This window comes from Phacochoerus africanus, chromosome 1 (assembly GCF_016906955.1).
Source record: "Phacochoerus africanus isolate WHEZ1 chromosome 1, ROS_Pafr_v1, whole genome shotgun sequence".
Classification (NCBI taxonomy): domain Eukaryota; kingdom Metazoa; phylum Chordata; class Mammalia; order Artiodactyla; family Suidae; genus Phacochoerus; species Phacochoerus africanus.
The window spans coordinates 175,735,315-175,757,861 of record NC_062544.1 but is presented as its reverse complement, the minus strand read 5'-3'; the positions used below and the strand labels follow the sequence as shown (position 1 = coordinate 175,757,861).

The following is a 22,547-nucleotide window of genomic DNA, read 5'->3' as shown; positions in this document are numbered from 1 at the left end:
CATTCTTTTTTTAAGGCTGAGTAGTATTCCATCGTGTATATATACAACATCTTCTTAATCCATTCATTTGTCGATGGGCATGTAGGTTGTTTCCATGTCTTGGCTATTGTGAATAGTGCTGCAATGAATATGTGGGTGCAGGTATCTTTTTCAGTGAAAGTTTTATCTGGATATGTGCCCAAGAGTGGGATTTCTGGGTCATATGGTAGTTCTCCATTTAGTTTTCTGAGGTACCTCCATCCTGTTTTCCATCGTGGTTGTACCAATTTACATCCCACCAACAGTGAAGGAAGGTTCCCTTTTCTCCACACCCTCTCCACCATTTGATTTTGTTGACTTGTTAATGATGGCCATTCTCACTTGTGTGAGGTGGTCCTCATTGTAGTTTTGAGTTGCATTTCTCTAATATTTAGTGATGTTGAGCATTTTTTCATGTGCCTGTTGGCCATCTGTATATCTTCTTTGGAGAAATGTCTATTCAGGTCTCTGCTTGTTTTTCATTTGGGTTTTTTTTTTTCCTACTGAGTTGTATAAGTTGTTTGTATATTTTAGAGATTAAGCCCTTGTCAGTTGCATCATTTGAAACTATTTTCTCCCATTCTGTAGGTTGCCATTGATTTTTATATCAATGTTTATGTCTTGTTTCTTGGCAAAATGAGTTGACACATTTTGGCCTTAATTCTCTTGATGACACAAGTATCATTATGATAAGAATTTTTGTCTGATTTTTTCACTGTTTTATTTCCAATATGTGCTCAATAAGCATTTACTGAATGAATAAGTCTATATCATCACTATCTTATTCCAGAACATTTTCGTTACACCAAAAAGAAACTACCAGTAGCAGTGACTTTCTGTTTCTCTCTCCCCCAGTCTCTACTAATCTACTTTATGTCTCTATAGATTTGCCTTTTCTGGATATGACATATAAATGGAATCCAACAATATTTGGCCTTTTTTGTCTGGCTTCTTTCATTTACTATATTTCCAAGATTCATATATGTTGTTGAATGTATCATTACTTCATTCCTTTTTATTGTTGAATAATATTCATGGTATGAATATACTACATTTTATTTATCCACTCATTAGCTGAAGGACATTTAGATTATTTTCACTTTTTGGCTATTATGAATAATCCTGCAATGAATATTCATGTATAAGCTTTTATGTGGATAGAAGTTTTTATTTCTCTTGGGGGTATACTTAAAAGTAAAATTGCTGAGTCACATGGTAACTCCGTAAATTTTTGAGGAGCTGCCAATCTATGTTGGAAAAGGAGTTGTACTATTTTAATTCCCCAGCGATGTATGAGCATTTCAGTTTTTCCTCAGCCTTGTCAGCACATATTATTGTCTGCCTTTTCGGTTATAGCCATTTTAGTTGGTATGAGGTGGTATCTCATTGTAGTTTTAATTTACATTTCCCTAATGACTAATGATGTTGAGCCTCTCCTCATGTTCTTATTGGCCATTTGTGTATCTTATGTGGTGAGCACTGGAGTTTTTAATGGTTAGATATTTCTGTAGCAGATAAAAGTGTGTCTGTGAGGGGAAAGTGATGATCTGTGGATTTTTTTTTTTTAGTTCTTGAAACAATTTGGCTCCTGTCCTTTTTTTGCCCTATTTTTTTAATGTTTTATTGAGGTATAGTTGATTTACAATATTGTTATAATTTCTGTTGTATGATAGTGATTCAGTTATACACATACACACAACCATTCTTTTTCAGACTCTTTCCCAATATGGATTATCACAGAATATTGGGTAGAGTTCTCTTCAGGTCTGGGTTGGCCAGTTATTCCATATACCGCAGTGTGCATATGCCAATCCCCAACCTCTAGGTTCATCTCTCCCCCACCACCTATCCCCTTTGGTAACCATGTTTGTTTTCAAAGAATATAAGTCTCTTTCTGCTTTGTAAATAAGTTCATTTGTATCCTTTTTTAGATTCCACATATAGGTGATACCATTTGATGTTTGTCTTTCACTGTCTAACTTCACTTAGTATGATAAATTCTAGGTCCATCTAGGTTCTAATTTTAATTGGCATTATTTCATTGTTTTTGTGGCTGAGTAATATTCCATTGTATGTATGTGCCACATCTTTTTTATCCATTCCTCTGTCAATGGACATTTAGGTTGCTTCCATTGTGGAGAATTTTACTGTGGTAAAGATTAGTGGTAGAATTTGTAAAGTTGTGGAGGAGATCCTAGGAGGAGTTTATAGGAGACAGAGAATAATAGATGTTAAGTACATTGAAGAATGTAGGAAAAGCATTAAGAAGAAAATAAAAATCACTGGAATTATGCCTCTAGAAGATAATGACTATAGAAATTTTATTGTATTTCTCTTTAGATATGTAATTCTTATGATCCACAATGCAGCATCTCTAGTCCTTTTTAGTCTAGGTTCTCCTCCTGCCAAAGGAGAGTAGTTCCCTGGTAAACTCTGGTGTTGCTCCACAGTTGAGTAATGGTGGGAATCAAGCTCTTCACAATATAACTTGCTCAGGAGAAGAGACTGTGATCCCTGGCTGAGCCAAGCAGTGAATAAAGCCACATGTGTGGGGTTCTGTGATAGAATGCCAAACAGAAAATCACATTTGGATTCCATTCCTTGACTCCATCAGGAGCAGAGAGGGAAGGTGGAGTAAGCAAAACCCAGACCGCTCCCAGCTCTAAAATATCTTGAGTCCTGGGTGTGTATTTTACAGGTTGGGTCGCCGAAGGAAAACCATGAAGCTCTGTCGAGAGCTCTCTGATTTGGTTGTGTACACAAACTCCGTGGCAGCCCAGGACATTGTGGATGATGGTAAGGGCTAAGTGTTTTTGTTTCTGGATAACCACTCTTGACCTTTCTTTGTCAGTTATTAATTCATCTTTTGTTGATTGGGTCATCATCACATATTTATGGAACTGTGTAGAGACCAACTTTAGTGTTAGGAAACTGATTGCTGGTACAACATTAGCGCCCAGGGAAGGGGGGGAAGGCTCTACTGAGTACCAGTTTTGCCTAATTGGCTAGAGGTCAGAGAAATTTCCTATAAGGCAGAAGAGCACTTTATTATTATTAAAAAGACAAATGTATTAGAGCCAGGTCTTTCCAGTGTTTGAACTATGGAGACTTGACCTGGTTTGGTGGCCAGATAACAGATGGCAATTCCAAGTGTGAATGACCAGAAGAAAGAAGAAATTAATTGACCAAAATAACATCTTGAAACACCCCATATTTTCTCATTGAAAATCTTGACCTTGGTGAAAATAATTTAATCCACAGATTGCAGTTTTAACAAAAAGAGAAGAAATTTCAGGAGTTCCCTGGTCATTCAGCAGGTTAAGGATCTGACATTGTCACTGCTGTGGCTCGGGTTCAATCCCTGGCCCGGGAACTTCCACGTGCCATGGGCATGACCAAAAAGAAAAAAAAAAAAAAAGAAGAAGAAAAGGGTAGAAATTTCACAAGCATTGACTCTGGCGTAGTTTTTTGTTTTGTTTTGTTTTTAATCAGTTGCCATATATGGAGTTGAGAAATTCTGGTCAGAACTGTTTTTACCCAGGACTTTCCTGCTAGCTGCTCTCCTTCCCCTTCTCATTTGTATTTTTTTTAGTTAATAAATACTTATAAATGATGGCCACGTAGGTTTTCGATCTAATTTTAATTTTAGTGGAAGTGAAATGTAGACTAAAATCTCCTATTTTCCCTTATCTCAGTGATGGGAAAACATTATGCTGACTCCTATGTCCTCACACACCTCCAGGAGACTTTCCCCAGCTCTTTCTCTTTTTCCCCCATTCCACAAATATGTCTTTTTCTTCCCTTTGGTGTTGATTCCTTTTTCAGATGGTGATAATTATTAAAACAAAAAATTAATGTCATGTGAGAACATGAGAACCTACAGGATTCTCAGCAAGTGAACATCACTTTCTTGTAATAACTGCCCATAGCTAGAAACAAACTCAGGAAGTAGCTTAATGGAGTTAAAGGTATATTTGGTTCATAGAAATACATGACTTAGGAAATTGTAATCCTATTAGTTTGTGGGAAATAACATTGAGTCCTATTTAGTTCCTGAACTTTAGCTTTTTTTGTCTTTTTTGTGTGTGTTTTAGTTACAAAATAAGCAGCAGGTAATGGATGCATGGCTTATCCTAATGCAAAGCAACTCAACTCTATTAATATACTAATTGATATGTATCTAATTAGCAAGGTTGTCTTGTTGATAATGTGTGCATAATTTATGTGGAGAGAGAGAAAACAGTGGTACTAATTTTAGTGCTATTCCATCTGAATGTGCTTTGTCAAAAAAGATTGTATTTTCTCTTATTATGTTCAAAGTATTCCTCATCAAAATCTACAAATAAGATCATTTTCAGTATGCTTGAGATACGTAAACTATGCTGATAGGTCAGTAAGATATACATATGATAAAGAGAGGGTCTACATGAGGGAAATCAGAGTAAAAACTTTAATTCTCTGATTTCCTTGCCTCCCACTTGTATTTATGACTGCTCCAAGTTCCAGTTCCAGAGTGTAATTGTTAGTCATTTGGCCAGTGTTTAATATCTAAGGTGCACAACCCTCTGGACAACAGGGGCCCTAGGAGCCTGTGTGCACAATTTAACATGCACAGTATGGATACACCTCGGGGCCAACAGGACTGTAATTCAGTTCCTTGGTTTCATGGGCCATGTCCCTCAGTCTGGGTTCAGATCCACTCATCTTGTTAGGGCACACATTGGAATGAGAATCAGACTCTGGGCAAGTTTGGGTCTTTAGCGGGTCTCTTTCTGCAGGTCCAGACAATATTTGGTGGTCATTTTAGGTGTGAGATATGGATGTTTGGTGAAGGGATGGGAGTGGTGGGGGTGTTATAGATTATGTTGCAAAAGATACCTTGGAGGAAAGGGTAGGGTATTAAATATTTGCAGGTTTACTCCATCATGACCCCTAACTTGTTGCTTCTTTGATCCTGGATTAACCCTTTCTGATGATGCTCCAAGCAAAAGCTTGGAATAGGCTTCCTGTTCTTTTACCCCTCTTTATTTTTCCATTGTTTATAAACCTGGCTCGGATGACTGTTCTTGTTTCTGAAACTTTTATTTCTTTATAACTTTCTTTTGAATTCTTTTCCCAAATATATTCTGGTTTCATAATTCTATTCAAATTAACTTTAAAACCCAATTTTCCTGTTTTGGTATTAGTCTTTTCCCTTTATTTCTTTGATTTCTAATGCTATCAGTTAATATGTGTTTCTTGTGTGTGCTTTTTAGATGAATGCCTTCTATGAAAGTCTCCCGGTTACCAGAAACAAGTTACATAGATATATTTATTTATCCATAGGTGTCTTCATCTTTGGTAAAGCTATTCTGTTTGAATTGTGTATCTAGAAAAAAACTGTCCTGTCTTCTTCATACCAGCCAGATAGACATGAATTAGTGAAATGATTAGATTCTTGGGAGAACATGGGACCCAGAAATAGGCAGTTATCTTTGCAAGATCCACAGCTCTGATCTGGAATGGCAAAAAGAGCCCCAAGAGTGGAATTTTATAGATCTTTCCCGCTCAGGAGCTGTGCACGCTCTGGGCGAATTCAATCTGCTTTTATTGTGGGTGGCATCGGACATTATTTTAAGGTCTTTTTGTGAGTGGTGTTTCTTTTGCTGCAATTCTCACTTTTCTGTTTTCTTTGTTAAAAACTGCCAGGAACCACAGGAAATGTGTTATCCTTCAGTGAAACAAGAGCACATCAGGTGGTTCAGCAGAAATCAGAGCAGTTCATGATTTATAACCAAAAGCAGCTCACAAGGATTTATCCCTCCGCCTACCGCATTGATTCCAGCAATTTCAATCCTCTGCCCTATTGGAACGCAGGTTGCCAGCTAGGTGTGTATGCCTCGGGAGAGGCTGATCTCTCTGTATCTTGACTCTATGCTGTCGCCTTCCCTAATTCTTTTAAACTTTGAACTTGAACAGTGGCACTGAACTACCAGTCTGAAGGGCGAATGATGCAGTTAAATCGAGCCAAATTCAAGACAAATGGCAATTGTGGCTACGTCCTGAAACCCCAGCAGATGTGCAAAGGTGTGTGTTCATTTCCTAATCGAAGTTCTGAATTCAGAGACCTCTTCTGAAGGAGCTCTCTGGAAAGTGTGATGCCCAGTGTTTTGTAACATAACTTTTTAAAAAGAGACAAATTTGGAATTCCGTTGTGGCATAACAGAAACGAATCTCACTAGGAACCATGAGGTTGTGGGTTCGATTCCTGACCCTGCTCAGTGGGTTAAGGATACAGCATTGCCGTGAGCTGTCGTGTAGGTCACAAATGTGGCTTGGATCTAGCGTTGCTGTGGCTGTGGTTTAGGCCGGTAGTTGTAGTTCTGATTCTACCCCTAGTCTGGGAACCTCCATATGTCATGGGTTTGGCCCTAAAAAGACAAAAAACAAACAAAAAAATTAATTAAAAAAATGAAAAGAGACAAATTTAGTATAAGAATATAAATAAAAATCTCTTGGCACAGCTGTATAATATTTGGGCAGCATGATGTTTGGAATGTTCTCTTGTGGCCTTATATACTTAAAGAGGGATGTGAATGACAGCAACAGATTCTCACCTGAAATCCAGTGGTCCAGGATGGTATTCACTGGGCGTTATTTGTAAATTGAATGCTTTCAGAAACTCTCCAAGGGAGTGTGAGTCTGAGACCTGCTGGCAAAATTGTAACACCACTTAAAACAATTTTATCAGCCCTTTTAGTCAGCGTATTCCAATTACAGAACGGTGCTAACAAAAAAGAAAAGATAATGCAGTGTTGCATCAAAAAATACTTCCTTTAGGTTCTACTAATTAGAATTTAAAAAATTTTCCAAATTGAATTTTCAACAGTTCAGGTAAAAAACTTTTGACAGATGTGTCTTCAGAATTTTGTGCTTTGCATGTTTTCTTCCTCTGCTGTTTCCTTAATTTCAGGTCTTCTTCCTGGTTGTTATCTTTACTCTGTACCTGAGATAGTTTAGGTTGGAAAACTATGTGAATCTGACATGACTGCTCCCCTTCTCTATACTGTGGGAATTCAATTAAATGTTCCTCTTTCCTCCTGCCACGGTTGATAATTGCATCACAGACACTTGCTTTAAATTGCCCCATTCTTCTGGGCAAATTCTAAATGAATTCTAAAAAAAAAAAAGAAAAAAACACAAAACACCACAGCAATGGAAATGCCAGCTGGCATTGCCCTCAGGCAAAAGCCACCCTGACAGTTATATCATAATTTGCTTTAAGAAACACTGTAGTAATTCAGCATTTATTGTTTCTCTGTCCTAGAAACCTAAGCTGTGTGTGTATGTGTGTCTATGTGTGTGTTTTCCCATGTTACCAACCTTAGATGTTAACTTCTGCTTCACTTGGCCTAGGTACTTTCAACCCTTTCTCTGGTGATCCACTTCCTGCAAACCCCAAAAAGCAGCTCATCCTGAAAGTGATCAGTGGACAACAACTCCCCAAACCACCAGACTCCATGTTTGGAGACCGGGGTGAGGTGAGTGTATGACCAGGTGCTCAATTATGTAATTACATTATTGTGTTTAGATTTCATCTGAAATGTCTTCACAGCTCTGTGTGTGTGTGTGTGTGTGTGTGTGTGTGTGTGTGTGTGTGTGTGTGTGTATAAATGAGCACTGACCTCAGCTCATCATATATTAACTGACTTAGTGGCAAAGCATACCCATTTCCTTTGGGATGCAGTGCATCATCTATTTTGGAGACATAACTGCATGTGATTCAATTCATAATTCAAGACTGACACTGGCAATGCTAAATTGGGGTGCAAGGGACAATTTTGTTATTAATAGAGATATTGCAGAAGAGAACATCTTCACCTCTCATCTGCAGTTCTCATCCAATATGACCCTCATCTCTGCTGCACATCAGCCACCTGCTCCCTGGCCGCAGGCCAACACCTTACTTGCTGCACTGCTGCAGCATGATTTTAAATGTCTCCTTCCTCTGTAACCACAGCCTCCACTCTTTCCAGAGCTTTCATTATATTATTCCCACCACACCTGCCAACCCCAAAAAGCAGCTCCACCTGAAAGTGGCCTTCTTGGCCTGTTTTCTTCCTACCTGTCAGCCCCTCCTCTGTTTATGTCCCTTCTCTCAGAAGTGGCCCAGCACTTCAAGTTTTTTGCCTGTCCCACGTGTGAAACTGCCCATTCTGGATCCTGAATGTCTTTGGGCTGGGGGAGACCACGCAGCTCTGCTATGGTACCACCACCAACTCTGTCTCCAGTCTCAACAGGCCCACACATAGTGCTGCTCTGGTACTGCCATCCCAGCTTCACTTCTCCCCCTCATCAGCTCTCTATCCTATTCCCCACAGGATCTGTTTTCAACCTCTTCTCTTCTCAGACATTTGTTTTCATCTTTGACAGATGGCCCCATGTCCTACTCCTCAGCAAGCAGGAGCTTCAGGTGGGACCATGTCTTCCACCTCTGCTGTCTCCGGCCTAATCCACGCCACTGACATTCCTTGGCATTTTTGTGGTGTCCCAGCTCATTGGTTTCCCCACTTCTGTTCTCTCAGCAGGAAGAGTCATTATTTTGGCAGTGTCAAAAAATTTATCCTTACTTCCTCTTATTTCCATTTTTCTTTTCTTTATTCTCTGCAAAAAGGAAGATTCACTTCCTGCATTTTCCTCTAAACTTTTTCTTTTGAAAAATTTCCAACCTCAGAAAAGTTGTAAGAATAATAAAATGGACACCATACCTCCAGCACCCAGCTTTACCAGTTGACTTATCAAATTTTTTTACATTCATTTTACTCTCTCTCGTGTATAAATCTGTGTAAATATACGTATACACACATATATATTTATACATGTGAAAGGGAAAGATATAGCCAATGTAACAAAATTTAATTATGCATATGGATATATATACGTTTGCTTTTCTTTGTAGAGTCATTTGAGAGTACGTTACATCATGACCTCTGAGCCCTAAATCCTTCAGCATTTATCTCATAAGAACAAGGATTTCTCCTGTATAACCACAATATGGTCTTAAAACTCCTGACATTTAATATTGGTACAATAATGTCTTTTCTTTTTCTTTTAATTTTTTAGGCCCTCAGAACTTTATTCATCTTTTAAATTTTTTAAAAATTTTATATAATATTGAAAGATTATTTTCCATATACAGTTATTACAAAATATTGGCTGTATTTCCTGTGTTGTGCAATACATCCTTGTGCCTATCTTTTTTTTTTTTTCTTCCCAGTGGCTGAGCCTGTGGCATATGGAAGTTCCCAGGTTAGGAATTGAATTCCAGCTGCAGCAGCTGCTGCAACTCCAGATTCTCTAATGCACTGTGCTTGGCCAGGGATCGAACCTTGCATCTATTTTATACCTAATAGTTTGTTGGTACAATGTTATCTAATACAAAAATCTATGTTCAATTTTCCCACACTGTCCCAAAATTCTTCTCATACCTTTTTTTTTTTTAGATTCAGAATCTGATTAAGGATCACACATTGCTTTTAGTTGTCATTTCTCTGGCGGTCTTTTAAAATGTAGACTAATTTCCCATAGCTTTTGTTTTCATGATATTGACATTTAAAAAAAAAGTCCAAGCCAATGTCCAAGGGCAGCAAGAGTGTCCTTCAGTTTGGATTGACCTGATTGTTTGTCATTAGAATCAGAATAAACATATTTGGCAGCCTTACTACGTGGGCAATGTGTGTCCTTCTCAGTGCATCAGATCAGGGCCATGTTAGTCAGTGTATCCTGGGGGTTGATGGTGTTACTTGGATGAGGGGGTTTCTTCCAGATGGTTTTCATTAAAGAGCTATCTCTTTTTTTTTTTTTGTCTTTTTTGCTATTTCTTGGGCCGCTCCCGCGGCATATGGAGATTCCCAGGCTAGGGGTCCAGTTGGAGCTGTAGCCACCAGCCTACACCAGAGCCACAGCAACGCGGGATCCGAGCCGCATCTGCAACCTACACCACAGTTCACGGCAATGCCGGATCGTTAACCCACTGAGCAAGGGCAGGGATCGAACCCGCAACCTCATGGTTCCTAGTCGGATTCGTTAACCACTGCGCCACGACGGGAACTCCTAAAGAGCTATCTCTTTATCTGTGTGATACGTGGTCTATGAGGTTAAAGAAATCTTTTAAGTCTATAAGGTGTATCTTTTATAATTAAAATCCAGCTTCCTTATGGCTTCTGAGATTCTCTGTCAGGAGATTTTAACTTTATTTTTGAGCCATAGAACCCTTTGATATCTAATCAGGCCTCTGGACCCCTTCTCAGAATAATGTTTTTAAATGCATAAAATAAAAGGTATGGCCATACAGGTAAACCAGAATATTGAAATTCACTTATCAATATATTACAAACAAATTGTGACATACCTACAAATATGTGTGTAAAAATAGCTGAATCTAGAGAGGGGTTGAATAACTATTAGAACTTCGAAGTGGTAATGGGTGTAGGTGATGCCTGGAGATTTCTGCAACAACTTATAATGTAACTTGAAAGCGTCTGTGATTTCTGTCAGACACAAAATTACAGTACTAATACTCTGTTATTTGTGCTTAGTCAGAGGCTAATGAAAATACCATCCCCCACCCCCCCACCTAGGCTCCCTGAATTCTCAACTTGTGATCTCTCATGTTGTTCTTATCTCTGAGAATGAAATAATATTTCCTTGTTCCCAATGAGAAAATTGATTGTCATCTTTAATTTTCACCTTTTCTTTGCTCTCCACTTCTATTCCACTACCGTCTCTTGGACATTCCACCTCCCAAATGTCTCCCCAGTCTTGCTGCCACTGTCCAGTTCTGTTCTTGTGGCATGTCATCTGGGTTACACACTGGGTAACAGTGTGATGAAGCAGACACTGTTACCCAAGTTTACAGATGAGGAAACTGAAGCACACAACTTGCCCAAGTCCAGCATAGGAGCTAGGTGTTGAAGATCTGGTGTTGCCATGTCTCTGGTATAGGTCGGCAGCTATAGCTCCAATTGGACCCCCTAACCTGGGAACCTCCATATGCCATGGGTACAGCCCTCAAAAGGCAAAATAATAAGTAAAAAAAAAAAAAAAGATATTTAGGTTGTTTCCAGAGTGAGACGCCTTATGAATTCACCTGCTCCGAGCATGTGTGCACAGACAGAAGCTCTCATTTCTGTAGGTTCATTGGGTAAAATTTGTGGAGCATTAACATATATTGGCAAACAACAATGCAATCTTTTTAAAAATTCCTGCCTTTTATCTGAATCTGTTGCACCTGGTACAATCTCTTTCTTTTTTTTTTTTTTTTTGGTCTTTTTGCCATTTCTTGGGCCGCTGCTGTGGCATATGGAGGTTCCCAGGCTAGGGGTCTAATCGGAGCTGTAACTGCCAGCCTACGCCAGAGCCACAGCAACATGGGATCTGAGCTGTGCCTGTGACCTACACCACAGCTCATGGCAACGCCGGATGCTTAACCAACAGAGCAAGGCCAGGGATCGAACCTGCAACCTCATGGTTCCTAGTCGGATTCGTTAACCACTGAGCCATGATGGGAACTCCACAATCTCTTTCTTAGCACCTAATTAAACAGATTGCTGTTGATATGTGGACATTTTAGCAAATGTTGTTAAATTAATATATGTGTATAGATGTTTCAGGTGTAATAATACTCTCTTATTTATATAGATCATTGATCCTTTTGTTGAAGTTGAAATTATCGGATTGCCAGTAGATTGCTGTAAAGATCAAACTCGTGTGGTAGATGACAATGGTAAGACTATAATCTGTGTTCACTTTTAATAAGGATTCTCTAGAAGTAGAATTTGCACCAAAAAAGGAAACAGTATCTATGTGGAAGAGAAACAAATCTCTAAAATCTGTAACTGCCATCTGTGTTCTGCTAAGATTTTTCAACACAAAGCCAATTGCGGGATTGATGCATGATATATTTTGTTGGATGTTGTAAACTAGGCTGTCAAGACTTCTGCTTTTGAAGCAAGTATTTTTTTCTAATGAAATGAATGAGTGATATTTTAAAGGGCTGAGGTAAAACTTCATGCAGGAAAATGACTCTCATTATATTTTTATGTTGTTCTCATGACATATGTTGCCTCAGAGTTCTCATTTGTGAAGCCCATGTCCTAATGATCGTTTTTTATTTTTATTTTTCTGGAGCATGCAAAATTGTAAAGGCAAGCGCAGCATGCTCCGGGAAGTTTACTTCTTAAATATGTACTTGTGGTGGATGGGCAGCATTTTTCTTATATTTTGGCCATGATATAAAAGAAGTTTTCTTTACGCAAGCATTTTTCTTAGTAATCATCTAAAGTTGTATTTATGCATACATGTGATAAACAGCCTGTTTTTCTCAATCTCGAGTCATTTATACTCTAAAAGAAAATCTAAACCACAATCCTCAAAGTGTTTGGGGAATTAGAAGTTCCTAGAGAAACTTTAAGAGGAGTTTAAGGAAAGGAATTTGAGAGGTAAAGAGCAGCACAAACCTATTACTTAGGAAATGGAAGCAAACTTACCATATTGCACTTTTTTTTCCCAATGCTCAATACCTACTGAATGGTTACTTAATAACATGAATTTTCATTTTTAAATGAGAAAAACAAAATTATAGAGTACTCAAAATTTATTAGTTTATTTAATTATTTTACTTGAGAGAATTTTACCAAGAAATAAATGCATTTTTGCCTTTTAGAATTTGAGTTGAATTATTTGCCTTTCCTATTTATTTTCATTAGCTATGAAAATATATCATCTTTCATGTGGTAAGGTCTTGCTTAATGAGAAATGACTGGAAATTGATAGTGGCTGGTCTCATTTGGCTCTGTCACTAGTTGTATGACATGAGGCACATTATTTTCGCTGAATACCAATTTTCTCAACTATAAAATGAACGTTATATTTCCTACATTTAAAAAATGAGTATGGATTACTTGTGTAATTTTTAAGAGTTATATATTTTTGAAAGTCAGTAATATGTATTTTTCTTTTATGTATGTATGAATGTCTTTTTTAGGGTCGCACCCACAACATATGGACATTCCCAGGCTGGGAGTCAAATCAGAGTTGTAGCCACTGGCCTATGCCACAGTCACAGCAACGCAGGATCCAAGCTATGTCTGTGACCTATACCACGGCTCACAACAACACCAGATCTTTAACCCACTGAGCGAGGTCAGGGATCAAACCCGCATCCTCATGGATACTAGTGGGGTTCACTAACTACTAAACCATGACGGGAACTCCAATATGTATTTTTCTTGATTAGAAAAACACTCCTACCCTGCCACCCTTAGATCGCCACAAGAATTAAACAGGATATTACATGTACAATAGCATTAAAACCTTACAAAATGTTTGCTGGTGATGATTACAGCAGCAGGATCTTTGGTGGGTGAAAAGCATCGATCTATTGGGACAGGGTGAGGGAGAGCAATCAGTCTCCATTGTTTTTGCTAAAGCATTCTTAGATCACTACTATAGATAATTTTTGAGCTTACTGAAACATTCTGAATATTGTCTAAAAGAGGTTTCTCTACAATGCAATTTGGCATCAAAGATTAGTGGAATTGATGTAATAATTTACAGGCAATTTTCCTACCAATTATTTTCTAGCAATGGGGTAAATTCCAAAGCTTCATTTCAGTAAGGCATCCTGGGGTGGCTCAGTTATCTTCACAAGTTTAATAACCATTGCAAGCAATTTTCACTGTCTGCTTTGCAGATGTTGCTGCTAAATCATCTTTTAGCCAAGCCCTCTGCTTTTCTAATTTTTATTTTCCTATTTCTCCGAGGCTTTAACCCTGTGTGGGAAGAAACCCTGACATTTACAGTACACATGCCAGAAATAGCTTTGGTTCGTTTCCTTGTGTGGGATCATGATCCGATTGGACGAGACTTTGTTGGGCAAAGAACTGTGACCTTCAGTAGCTTAGTGCCTGGTAGGTATGGCTGGGCTTTTCTCTCTAGACTGACCATTCCTTTTGGGAGATTTTAATATATGTGATATACACAATACATGACATATTTGATATATAAGATATGTGTTATATGATACTGTGAGTGTCAATATAAAGAACTATAGTTAAGTCAGATGTTTAATTCTGTTGCATCCATGGGAGAGCCAAATGAAAGTTCAACTGAAAGGAAACTACTTTCTCTATTTTTATCAGGCTACCGGCATGTCTATTTGGAAGGACTGACAGAAGCATCCATATTTGTCCACATAACAATCAATGAAATCTATGGAAAGGTGAGAAAGATCACAGGGCTTAAAGCCACGTGCAACAATAATATGGTACTTTAAAAAAGTTTTTTTAACCGATTGCATGACAGGAATGTATATCTCGACAGGCTGTTCTTTAACAGAAAACTCTAGGGAAGCCCAGCCCACACTGTGCTCAGCATGCTGTCCTGCCCTCAGGTCCCCTTCACGTATACTCCTTCCTGTTCGGGGGTGTGTACTCATTCCTATACCTAGGGGCCCTCCCTGGGCTTCAAAGAATTGAGAAAACTAACAATTTCTCAGGCAATCATTTATTTGACTAAAATAATAAACATATTTGAATTTTATTTTAATCCTTAAAAAGACCTACCTGGCTGCAGTGGGAAATGTAGTCTCTGGTGTTTGAATTACCTGTACTAACTGGGCTGTGGTCCCAGCCAGTTCCAGGCAAGGATGCATTCATTTAGTGCCATTGTATATAACTGGAAACCTAAAAGTCATGGATGAATTTAAAGCCGCCACAGGTCTTAAGAGGAAGCATATTTGAGCTCTCTGCTGGTGCTGATGTCTTCATTGCAGAGCTTACCTGAGGTTTACCAATTAATAGGCTGTTCTCTGGTAATGCCAAGTAATTGGGGACTTGGCCACTGTAATTAATTTTCAGGTCTAAATGTGATTTGGAGGGACTATAGCATTGACTAGGGCCCAGGAATGTCCAGTGCTCTTTATCAGAAACTGCATATCCTGGAGCTTCTCCTCCAGAGGTATATACATTCTCTGTGCCTCTGCTTCCTGTACATGTGGGGTAAAAATAGTACCTATTTCAGAAGCAAAGATATTATCCTTAAAAAGCTGTCTGGCACATGCTCAAAATGATGGCTAATATTCATATTACTAAGACTACAATCCAACTGGCAGGAGGCAGACTGAATTAGGAGGTATGTGTTTATCCCCACATCCATCAGTTGGGTGTGGGGGTGACGTGCTAAGGATCCTAATTTCTAGGAATAATAAGGTTTTGTACCATGACTTTCTGTGTTTAGTCCTGGGTTTCTGTTTGCATTGCTCATTGGGATTTCTCCTCTGTCTAAACACACACAAATGTAAACAATTAAAAAATGATTCTTGAATTTCTAGGAATGCTGGGTGAACTAAGCAGCATCTTTAGCACTTATCATGCTTGAGGGAAATAATAACATTCAGAGTTTGTTTATAACTTGAGCCAGAAATAGTATATGAAAAAGGAAGTTTTCTGTAGGACATATATTCACACTCCTAAATAAATGTCCACATATAAGTCATATTATTTATTACTTTCAAGGTGTGTTTGGGTTGAGATGCATATACCACTGCATGGTAGTGAGTTGTGTAGCAAATGAACCTGTGACTAAAAATCACCCAAAGTGGGAGGAAGCGTTTGTAGAACATATGCATTTTATTCTTTCTTTTGTTTTTACTTGTGCAACCTTCTTGAATGAGCCCAAATTGTGTTTTGTTTCCCCTTGCAGTGGAGCCCTTTAATACTCAACCCCAGTTATACTATATTGCACTTTCTAGGAGCTACAAAGGTAGTTTCTCAGCATGGTACTTTGTTCTCGCTGGCGCATTGCTCTTTCAGTGGTCGTGGCGGCATGCTCTCTCACTTTACTCCATTTCCCTGCTTACCTCTTTGAAACATGCATCTGTGGCTTTAAGCAGCTGTAGTTCATAACAGTCTGTTAACTGTGGAAACTTCCTACCACCTTGTGATCTTTGGGCAGGAAACTTCCGGGAAAGCTGGTTGTGAAAATGGAAGTCTGCCTTCCTCACAGAGTCAGGTTGTTAAGACATGCATGATGTGCAAACATTCTGTGAGCTGCTGTTTTCTTGGTTTGAATATTCTTCAGTGGCTGTGAGATTGCATTTTGTATCCATTTTTCATGGAGCGGTCATTCAAAAGGCAAGCGGTTGGCACAATGGCATTTGCTTAACTTGTGCTTCGTCCTTTTGTATCTTCAGAACAGACAGCTCCAAGGCCTGAAGGGGCTGTTCAATAAGAATCCCAGGCACAGTTCTTCAGAAAACAATTCCCATTACGTTCGGAAGCGATCTATTGGAGATAGGATTCTGCGGCGCACAGCCAGTGCTCCAGCCAAAGGCAGAAAAAAGAGCAAAATGGGCTTCCAGGAAATGATAGAGATAAAGGATTCTGTGTCTGATGCTGCGAGAGATCAAGATGGTGTCCTGCGAAGGACCACACGGAGTTTGCAAGCACGCCCTTTGTCTATGCCTGTTGACAGAAGTCTTCTGGGGGCTTTGTCGCTGCCTGTATCCGAAACTGTAAAAGACAGAGAAGGAAAAGAAAACTCTCTGGGTAAGACACTTGAAGTTTCTTTAAGAATACACATGGTTAAACCACGTTTTGTCCCCTGATTACCATTATGACATTGTTGACATTTTGTAGTCAAAATACCCTGAAAAGTAAATAATTTGTAATGTTACCTTTTAGACCCGTTTTTGTTTTTTTAATTTTTAAAAATTTTTTATTATTTTTTGTTTTTTTGTCTTTTCTTGAGCCGCTCCCGAGGCATACGGAGGTTCCCAGGCTAGGGGTCGAATTGGAGCTGTAGCCACCGGCCTATGCCAGAGCCACAGCAACTCAGGATCCGAGCCGTGTCTGCAACCCATACCACAGCTCACGGCTAGACCAGTTTTTAAACTTTGTGGGAGGTGGTAGAAGAGCTATTTTCTAGTTACCTAAAGTCTCAAAATAATACTCACATCTGAAATTGCAAGTGAGGGATCCAGTGTGATGGCATGGAGCCTGTGAGTCTATGAGGTCCACAGATGGAGGTGAAACCTGCAAAATATGAGCAGAGATCATGGTTTTCTAAGTGGGTACCATATTTATTGATTTTCTGAGGTAAAATAGAAATCTATTGACTTTTCTGAGGTTGAATATAGTTGTAGTTCTTCCTTACCATGTGACATATTTTCACAATTGGAAATGTTTATGGAAAAAGAGGAGAAGCCAGTTGGTAAATGTAAGCCACTGTTTTCACTTGAGGAATCTTTACTTCATCAAGAGGTAGCTTATTTGATATTTTCCTGTGACCTTGTTTCCCTGACCCATGATATTGTCAAGGAAGGAAGCATGTCTACGGCTCCTGGCCAATCAGACTCCTCAAACATAGGGACCAGGCACTACTCATCTTTTCCCCTAATTTGGGCATAATGCTTCACTCATATCAAGAACTTCATTAGAAAAAAAAAAAAACAAACTTGCTAAAGAGTGGTATCTGCTTTATGATGTACCAAAGAGCTCTTGCCTTATATCAGTGACTCCTCCGCTACCCTGTTTCAGATAATTTCAGCACCCAAACTTTGTCTATTTGATGTCTCCTCAACAAATGTTTTAATTCAATCAAAATCATTTCAGATGGTAGAATGTGAGACCTGTTTTTTGTAGCAAATTTTTCTCATAATGCAATTTAATTTCAATCATCTGTTTTCTCACAAAAACTGCTTTTCCTGTATTGATTTTTATAATAAGATATCCTAGGGAGAAAGACCAATATTTGAATGGTTTATTTGAAGGAGAAAAGGGGAGTTTAAAAGTTTGAAATTTGGCTAAGAGCAGTATCAGAGAAGAGATGAAATATATGCTTTAAAATTTATTTCAAGGAGTTACAGTCATGGCTCAGTGGTAGCAAACCTGACTATAATCCATGAGGATACAGGTTCAATCTCTGGCCTTGCTCAGTGGGTCGGGGATCCAGTGTTGCCATGAGCTGTGGTGTAGGTCACAGATGAGGCTTGGATCCTGTGTTGCTGTGGCTGTGGTGTAGGCTGGCAGCTGTAGCTCTGATTCAACCCCTAACCCGGGAACTTTCATTATACTGTGGGTGAGGCCCTAAAAAGCCCCCCCCCCAAAAAAAAAATTTCTAAACTCCATTTGGGGAGAAAGTAAACTATATACAAAAAGAAATAACTTCAGGAGTTCCCGTTATGGCTCAGTGGTTAACAAATCCAACTAGGAACCACAAGGTTGCGGGTTTGATCCCTGGCCTTGCTCAGTGGGTTAAGGATCCAGCATTGCCATGAGCTGTGGTGTAGGTCACAGGTGTGGCTAGGATTCTGTGTTGCTGTGGTGTAGGCTGGTGGCTACAACTCTGATTAGACCCTAGCCTGGGAACCTCCATATGCCGTGGGTGTGGACCTAGAAAAAAAAAAGAAAAAAAAAAAGAACTCCATTTTGAGGGGAAAATAAGCAATAGGAATTGGTAATTAATCCTGTTAGTGCCACAACTAAGATGTTAATACCATTAAGGTGAGTTAGAAAGTGATAGTCATGATTCTTTCCTCCCTTTAAAAAACAGGAATTTATATGTTATTCATCTATATATGGATATCAAGTAATACATTTAATTATTTATATATATAAATATGGAGCAGTACATAACCATCCAGTGATTCAGGTTATGTAAAAAAAAAAAAAAAATTAAGTGGAGAAAATTCAGAATATGAAATTCTAGACATAATTCTATCCCTCTACAAAAGCTTACAGTGGCTATCTCTGAGTAGTAACATCATATAGTATTTATATTTTTCCTCATATTTGGGGGGTTTATCAAATTTTTATGATGAATTTTTTAGTTAGGAAAATAGTTAATAACAAGCTAAATATATTCTTCTTTCTTGATTTTCATAACAGAAAACATAAAAATTTATTAAAATAATCTAATTAAGAATACTTGAACACCTAATGTTGCCTTAGCACCAAACTAAATGACAGGGTACCCCAAATTAGTTGTGTATTTTTATAGTTTTCCTTACTATGTTTGATATCTTACTGCCATTTTTAGGGGATGATGTAATATGAAATTTATGTATTAAAACTGAATAAATATGATCAATGGAAAATTAGATATTAGCAATGGCATAGAATTGATGACCAATTTTTTATTTTTACATTTTAAAGTCAACAGATATTGATATTTGAATGCATTTATTGCATCTTCCAATTTGTTTTAGAAATTAATTGGTTAAATTAAGTCTTCTGCCAAAATGTTTTTCAAAATGATTTGTGCCTTTTTTTTTTTAAACTAATACATGTATAACTTTGAAAGCTTACAGTATCTTGCTTACAGGTACCACAATACTTTGTTTAACAGAGCTGTCTTGTTCTGTTTTTATTGCCATGCTTCTGTGTAGTACAAATCTGACTAGGAAACAAGGTAATCTTCACTGTAAAAGTATGCTAACTCATTGACATTATTTTTTTTTGAGAATGAATATTACATCCTTAGCTGATGTAATAGCTATTCAAAGGGAAGCTTCAATGAAATTACTATATTTTACCATTTATCCATCACACAGACACTTTGTTGCAGATCTATGCAATCCATAATTATATTGTCACAATGTAACAGATTTACATTTTCCATTTGTCTGTCTGAAGACAAACATGAGTGTTGGCAGGTCCTACATAAAGTGATTCATGTCACTTAAAATGTTGTTTGTTTCATTCTGCAGAAGATAAGGATGGCAGAAGAGATGGGAAAGCAAGTATAAAAGAACAACACTTTCCAAATTTCAACAAAAAGTTATCCTCTTCCTCCAGCGCTCTCCTACACAAAGACATCAGCCAAGGGGACTCTGTTTCTACCGCCAACTTGTCAATCACAGAACGGTTGGTACCGGGTCCTAAAAGTGGGAGAACCAAATCAGTTGTGTTAAGTGATTGCCAGGAACACCAGTGCCCCAACAAATCCCTCTCCTCAAGGCAACATTTAACTCATGATCCTGCAGTTAGCCTAACAGGAGATCTACGAGGTATGAAAATCAAGGAAAATGAGAATCCTGGTGGCTTCGTGGCAGGGAAAAACGCATTGTCAGGAAGCATCCTTTCTCAAAGCAATCTGGAGATTAAGAAGCTGGAAGGTATTTGGGATAAGGGCAAAGGTGCAACATCCTTTTCCTTGTCAGATGTCTCTACACTCTGTTCTGATGTACCCGACTTACATTCCACTGCGATTCTCCAGGAGAATGAAATTTCCCATCTTATCAACAATGTCAATTTAACAAATGAGAATGAGCCAGGGAGTTCCATCTCAGCTCTGATTGGCCAGTTTGATGAGACCAGTGATCAGGCTAACCTCACAGTTATTTCTCATCCTCAGAGCCCCAGTGTGATATCTGGCCACCCTCCCTTGCCCACCATGGACCTAAAAATGCCCTTCAAACATGGCTTTTCCAATGGAAAACCCAAGTCATCCTTCTTGTGCTCATCTCCTGAGCAGATTGCACTCTCAGGGCCTGAGACCTCTGAATGCTCAACACACACAGTTGTTTGTGAAACTATCTGCACTCCTGTCTCTAAAACCAAACCAGATGATGACCAAGGGAAGGCCAAGACAGGGGCCATGGAAAGCAGCCTGACTGGGTCCTCTAATACTTCTCACTGCTGGTTACCAAAAAGCCCCACCCATGGAAAAGGCTGGGAAATGCTGAAGAACCACAGTCCTGCCACTTCCACTGACTTGACACTGGAAGATGTAATAGCTTATCCTACTCTTGGTTTAAATTCTGGGGGGAGCAGTCTTGTGGAAGTGGATGGAGACTCAGAAAATCTGTCTGTAACAACCTATGAATATAGGAGAGAGGGCACAAGTCACCTCCCTTCTCCTTTAAAACTGAAGTACAGTCAGGATGCGGTGGAACATTTTCAAAGAGGCTTGAGAAATGGCTACTGTAAAGAGACTCTTTATTCTTCTGTCTCTGAAATATTCAACAATATTCAAGATGTCAAAAATCAAAATATTTCTTGTCTAGCCTATCAGGGTGCTGGTTTTATGCATAACCCTTTCTCAAATTCAGATGCAAAAATGAACCAGATCTCCGAGCCTCTGTCTAGTGTTCAAGACATGCATGTTCCTGCCCCTGAGCAGTCCACACACCCTCCTCTGCCTGCTCTGAAGCTGCCCAGTCCTTGCAAGTCCAAAAGTCTGGGGGACTTGACATCAGAGGACATCGCCTGCAATTTTGAAAGCAAGTACCAGTGTATTAGTAAGAGTTTTGTTACAACTGGCATCAGAGACAAGAAGGGCGTGACTGTGAAAACAAAGTCTTTAGAGCCTATAGATGCCCTAACCGAGCAGCTGCGGAAGCTTGTGTCCTTTGACCAGGAAGACAGCTGCCAAGTGCTGTATTCCAAGCAGGATGCCAATCAGTTTCCCAGGGCGCTAGTCAGAAAGTTGTCATCCAGAAGTCAGAGCAGAGTGCGCAATATTGCCAGTCGTGCCAAGGAAAAGCAGGAAGCCAACAAGCAGAAAAGTGTGAACCCCAGCACTGTGGGAGGAGTGGTTCTTCGAAGCAAACCCTGCGCTCCGGCACCTCCGGGGAACCGGCACTCCACCGGCTCCTACATCGCTGGCTATCTGCGGAGCGCCAAGGGCAGTGGCACTGAAGGCCGTGGCATCCCTGAGGGCGCATGCGCTGCCCTGCGCTCTGGCCATGCCGATCAGTTTTGTTCACATCCTTCCATTTTGCAGACCCAGCCGAGCAGTGAGGATAAACCAGAAATATATTTTCTTTTGAGACTGTGAATTTCTGCATTTTCAATGTTTACAAGGTATTCTGTAGATTGTCTGAGTTTTCAGTTTTCAGTAAAAATGTTCCTTGGCTTTGAAATTTTATAGTGTATTTTTAAACTTGTATTTCTGTCTCCCTTTGACTCCGTGTGTTCTTGTTTATGCATTTGTATATAGATTTGGGTGACCTTTCCCACATACCTATGCTCTTTCTCCTCTGAGGTGTAAACTCTTACTGGTATGATGTATGTGCATGCCCTAGATGTGAAACTTCTCAGCAGCTTGGGTTCTAATGTCCATGTTTCCCCAAGATGCTCTTTACTCTGTGTCCTCAGATCACAGTCACAAATGTCATCATTCTTACTCTCTATTGAGTTGAGATTTTACAAAGGACAAAGGGATGAGTTCTTTATTTTAAAGCCATTATCATCCTTCCTGGTTTTCCTTCTTTATTGAGAAGCCCAGACGCATTTTTATAACTCAGTTAAAATATTAAAATAGTTACCTTACCTTTTAAGATTTCTCTACCCCATCCAGAAGGAGAGTTCAAAGGAGATTGGTAGCTGCTTCCCCTACACCCTCTCATTTTAGAGCAGGCTGTGAGGTTGTGAAGAATAGAGCAAACTTATGTATATAAGGACAAAATTGTTTGTTTTACATAGATTTTGTTACATATTTTTGCTAATGGCTTTGTATGTAACAAGAACACAGTTGCCAAGCTATTT

The 22,547-nt window shown here is 39.1% G+C and overlaps 1 protein-coding gene across 2 annotated transcripts in view; it reads left to right on the top strand.

The window, feature by feature from the left end:
• Positions 1-21,956, top strand: part of PLCH1 (phospholipase C eta 1) — a 235,674-nt gene extending 213,718 nt beyond the window's left edge. For both annotated transcript variants that reach the window (XM_047785222.1, XM_047785216.1), the window contains 9 exons: positions 2,717-2,814; positions 5,707-5,886; positions 5,977-6,084; positions 7,414-7,538; positions 11,698-11,782; positions 13,821-13,967; positions 14,199-14,278; positions 16,250-16,604; positions 19,766-21,956. In XM_047785222.1, the coding sequence (XP_047641178.1) occupies positions 2,717-2,814; positions 5,707-5,886; positions 5,977-6,084; positions 7,414-7,538; positions 11,698-11,782; positions 13,821-13,967; positions 14,199-14,278; positions 16,250-16,604; positions 19,766-21,837 (3,250 nt within the window). In that variant the 3' untranslated portion in view covers positions 21,838-21,956. The remainder of the gene's footprint in view (positions 1-2,716; positions 2,815-5,706; positions 5,887-5,976; positions 6,085-7,413; positions 7,539-11,697; positions 11,783-13,820; positions 13,968-14,198; positions 14,279-16,249; positions 16,605-19,765) is intronic.
• The last annotated feature ends 591 nt before the right edge of the window (positions 21,957-22,547 follow it).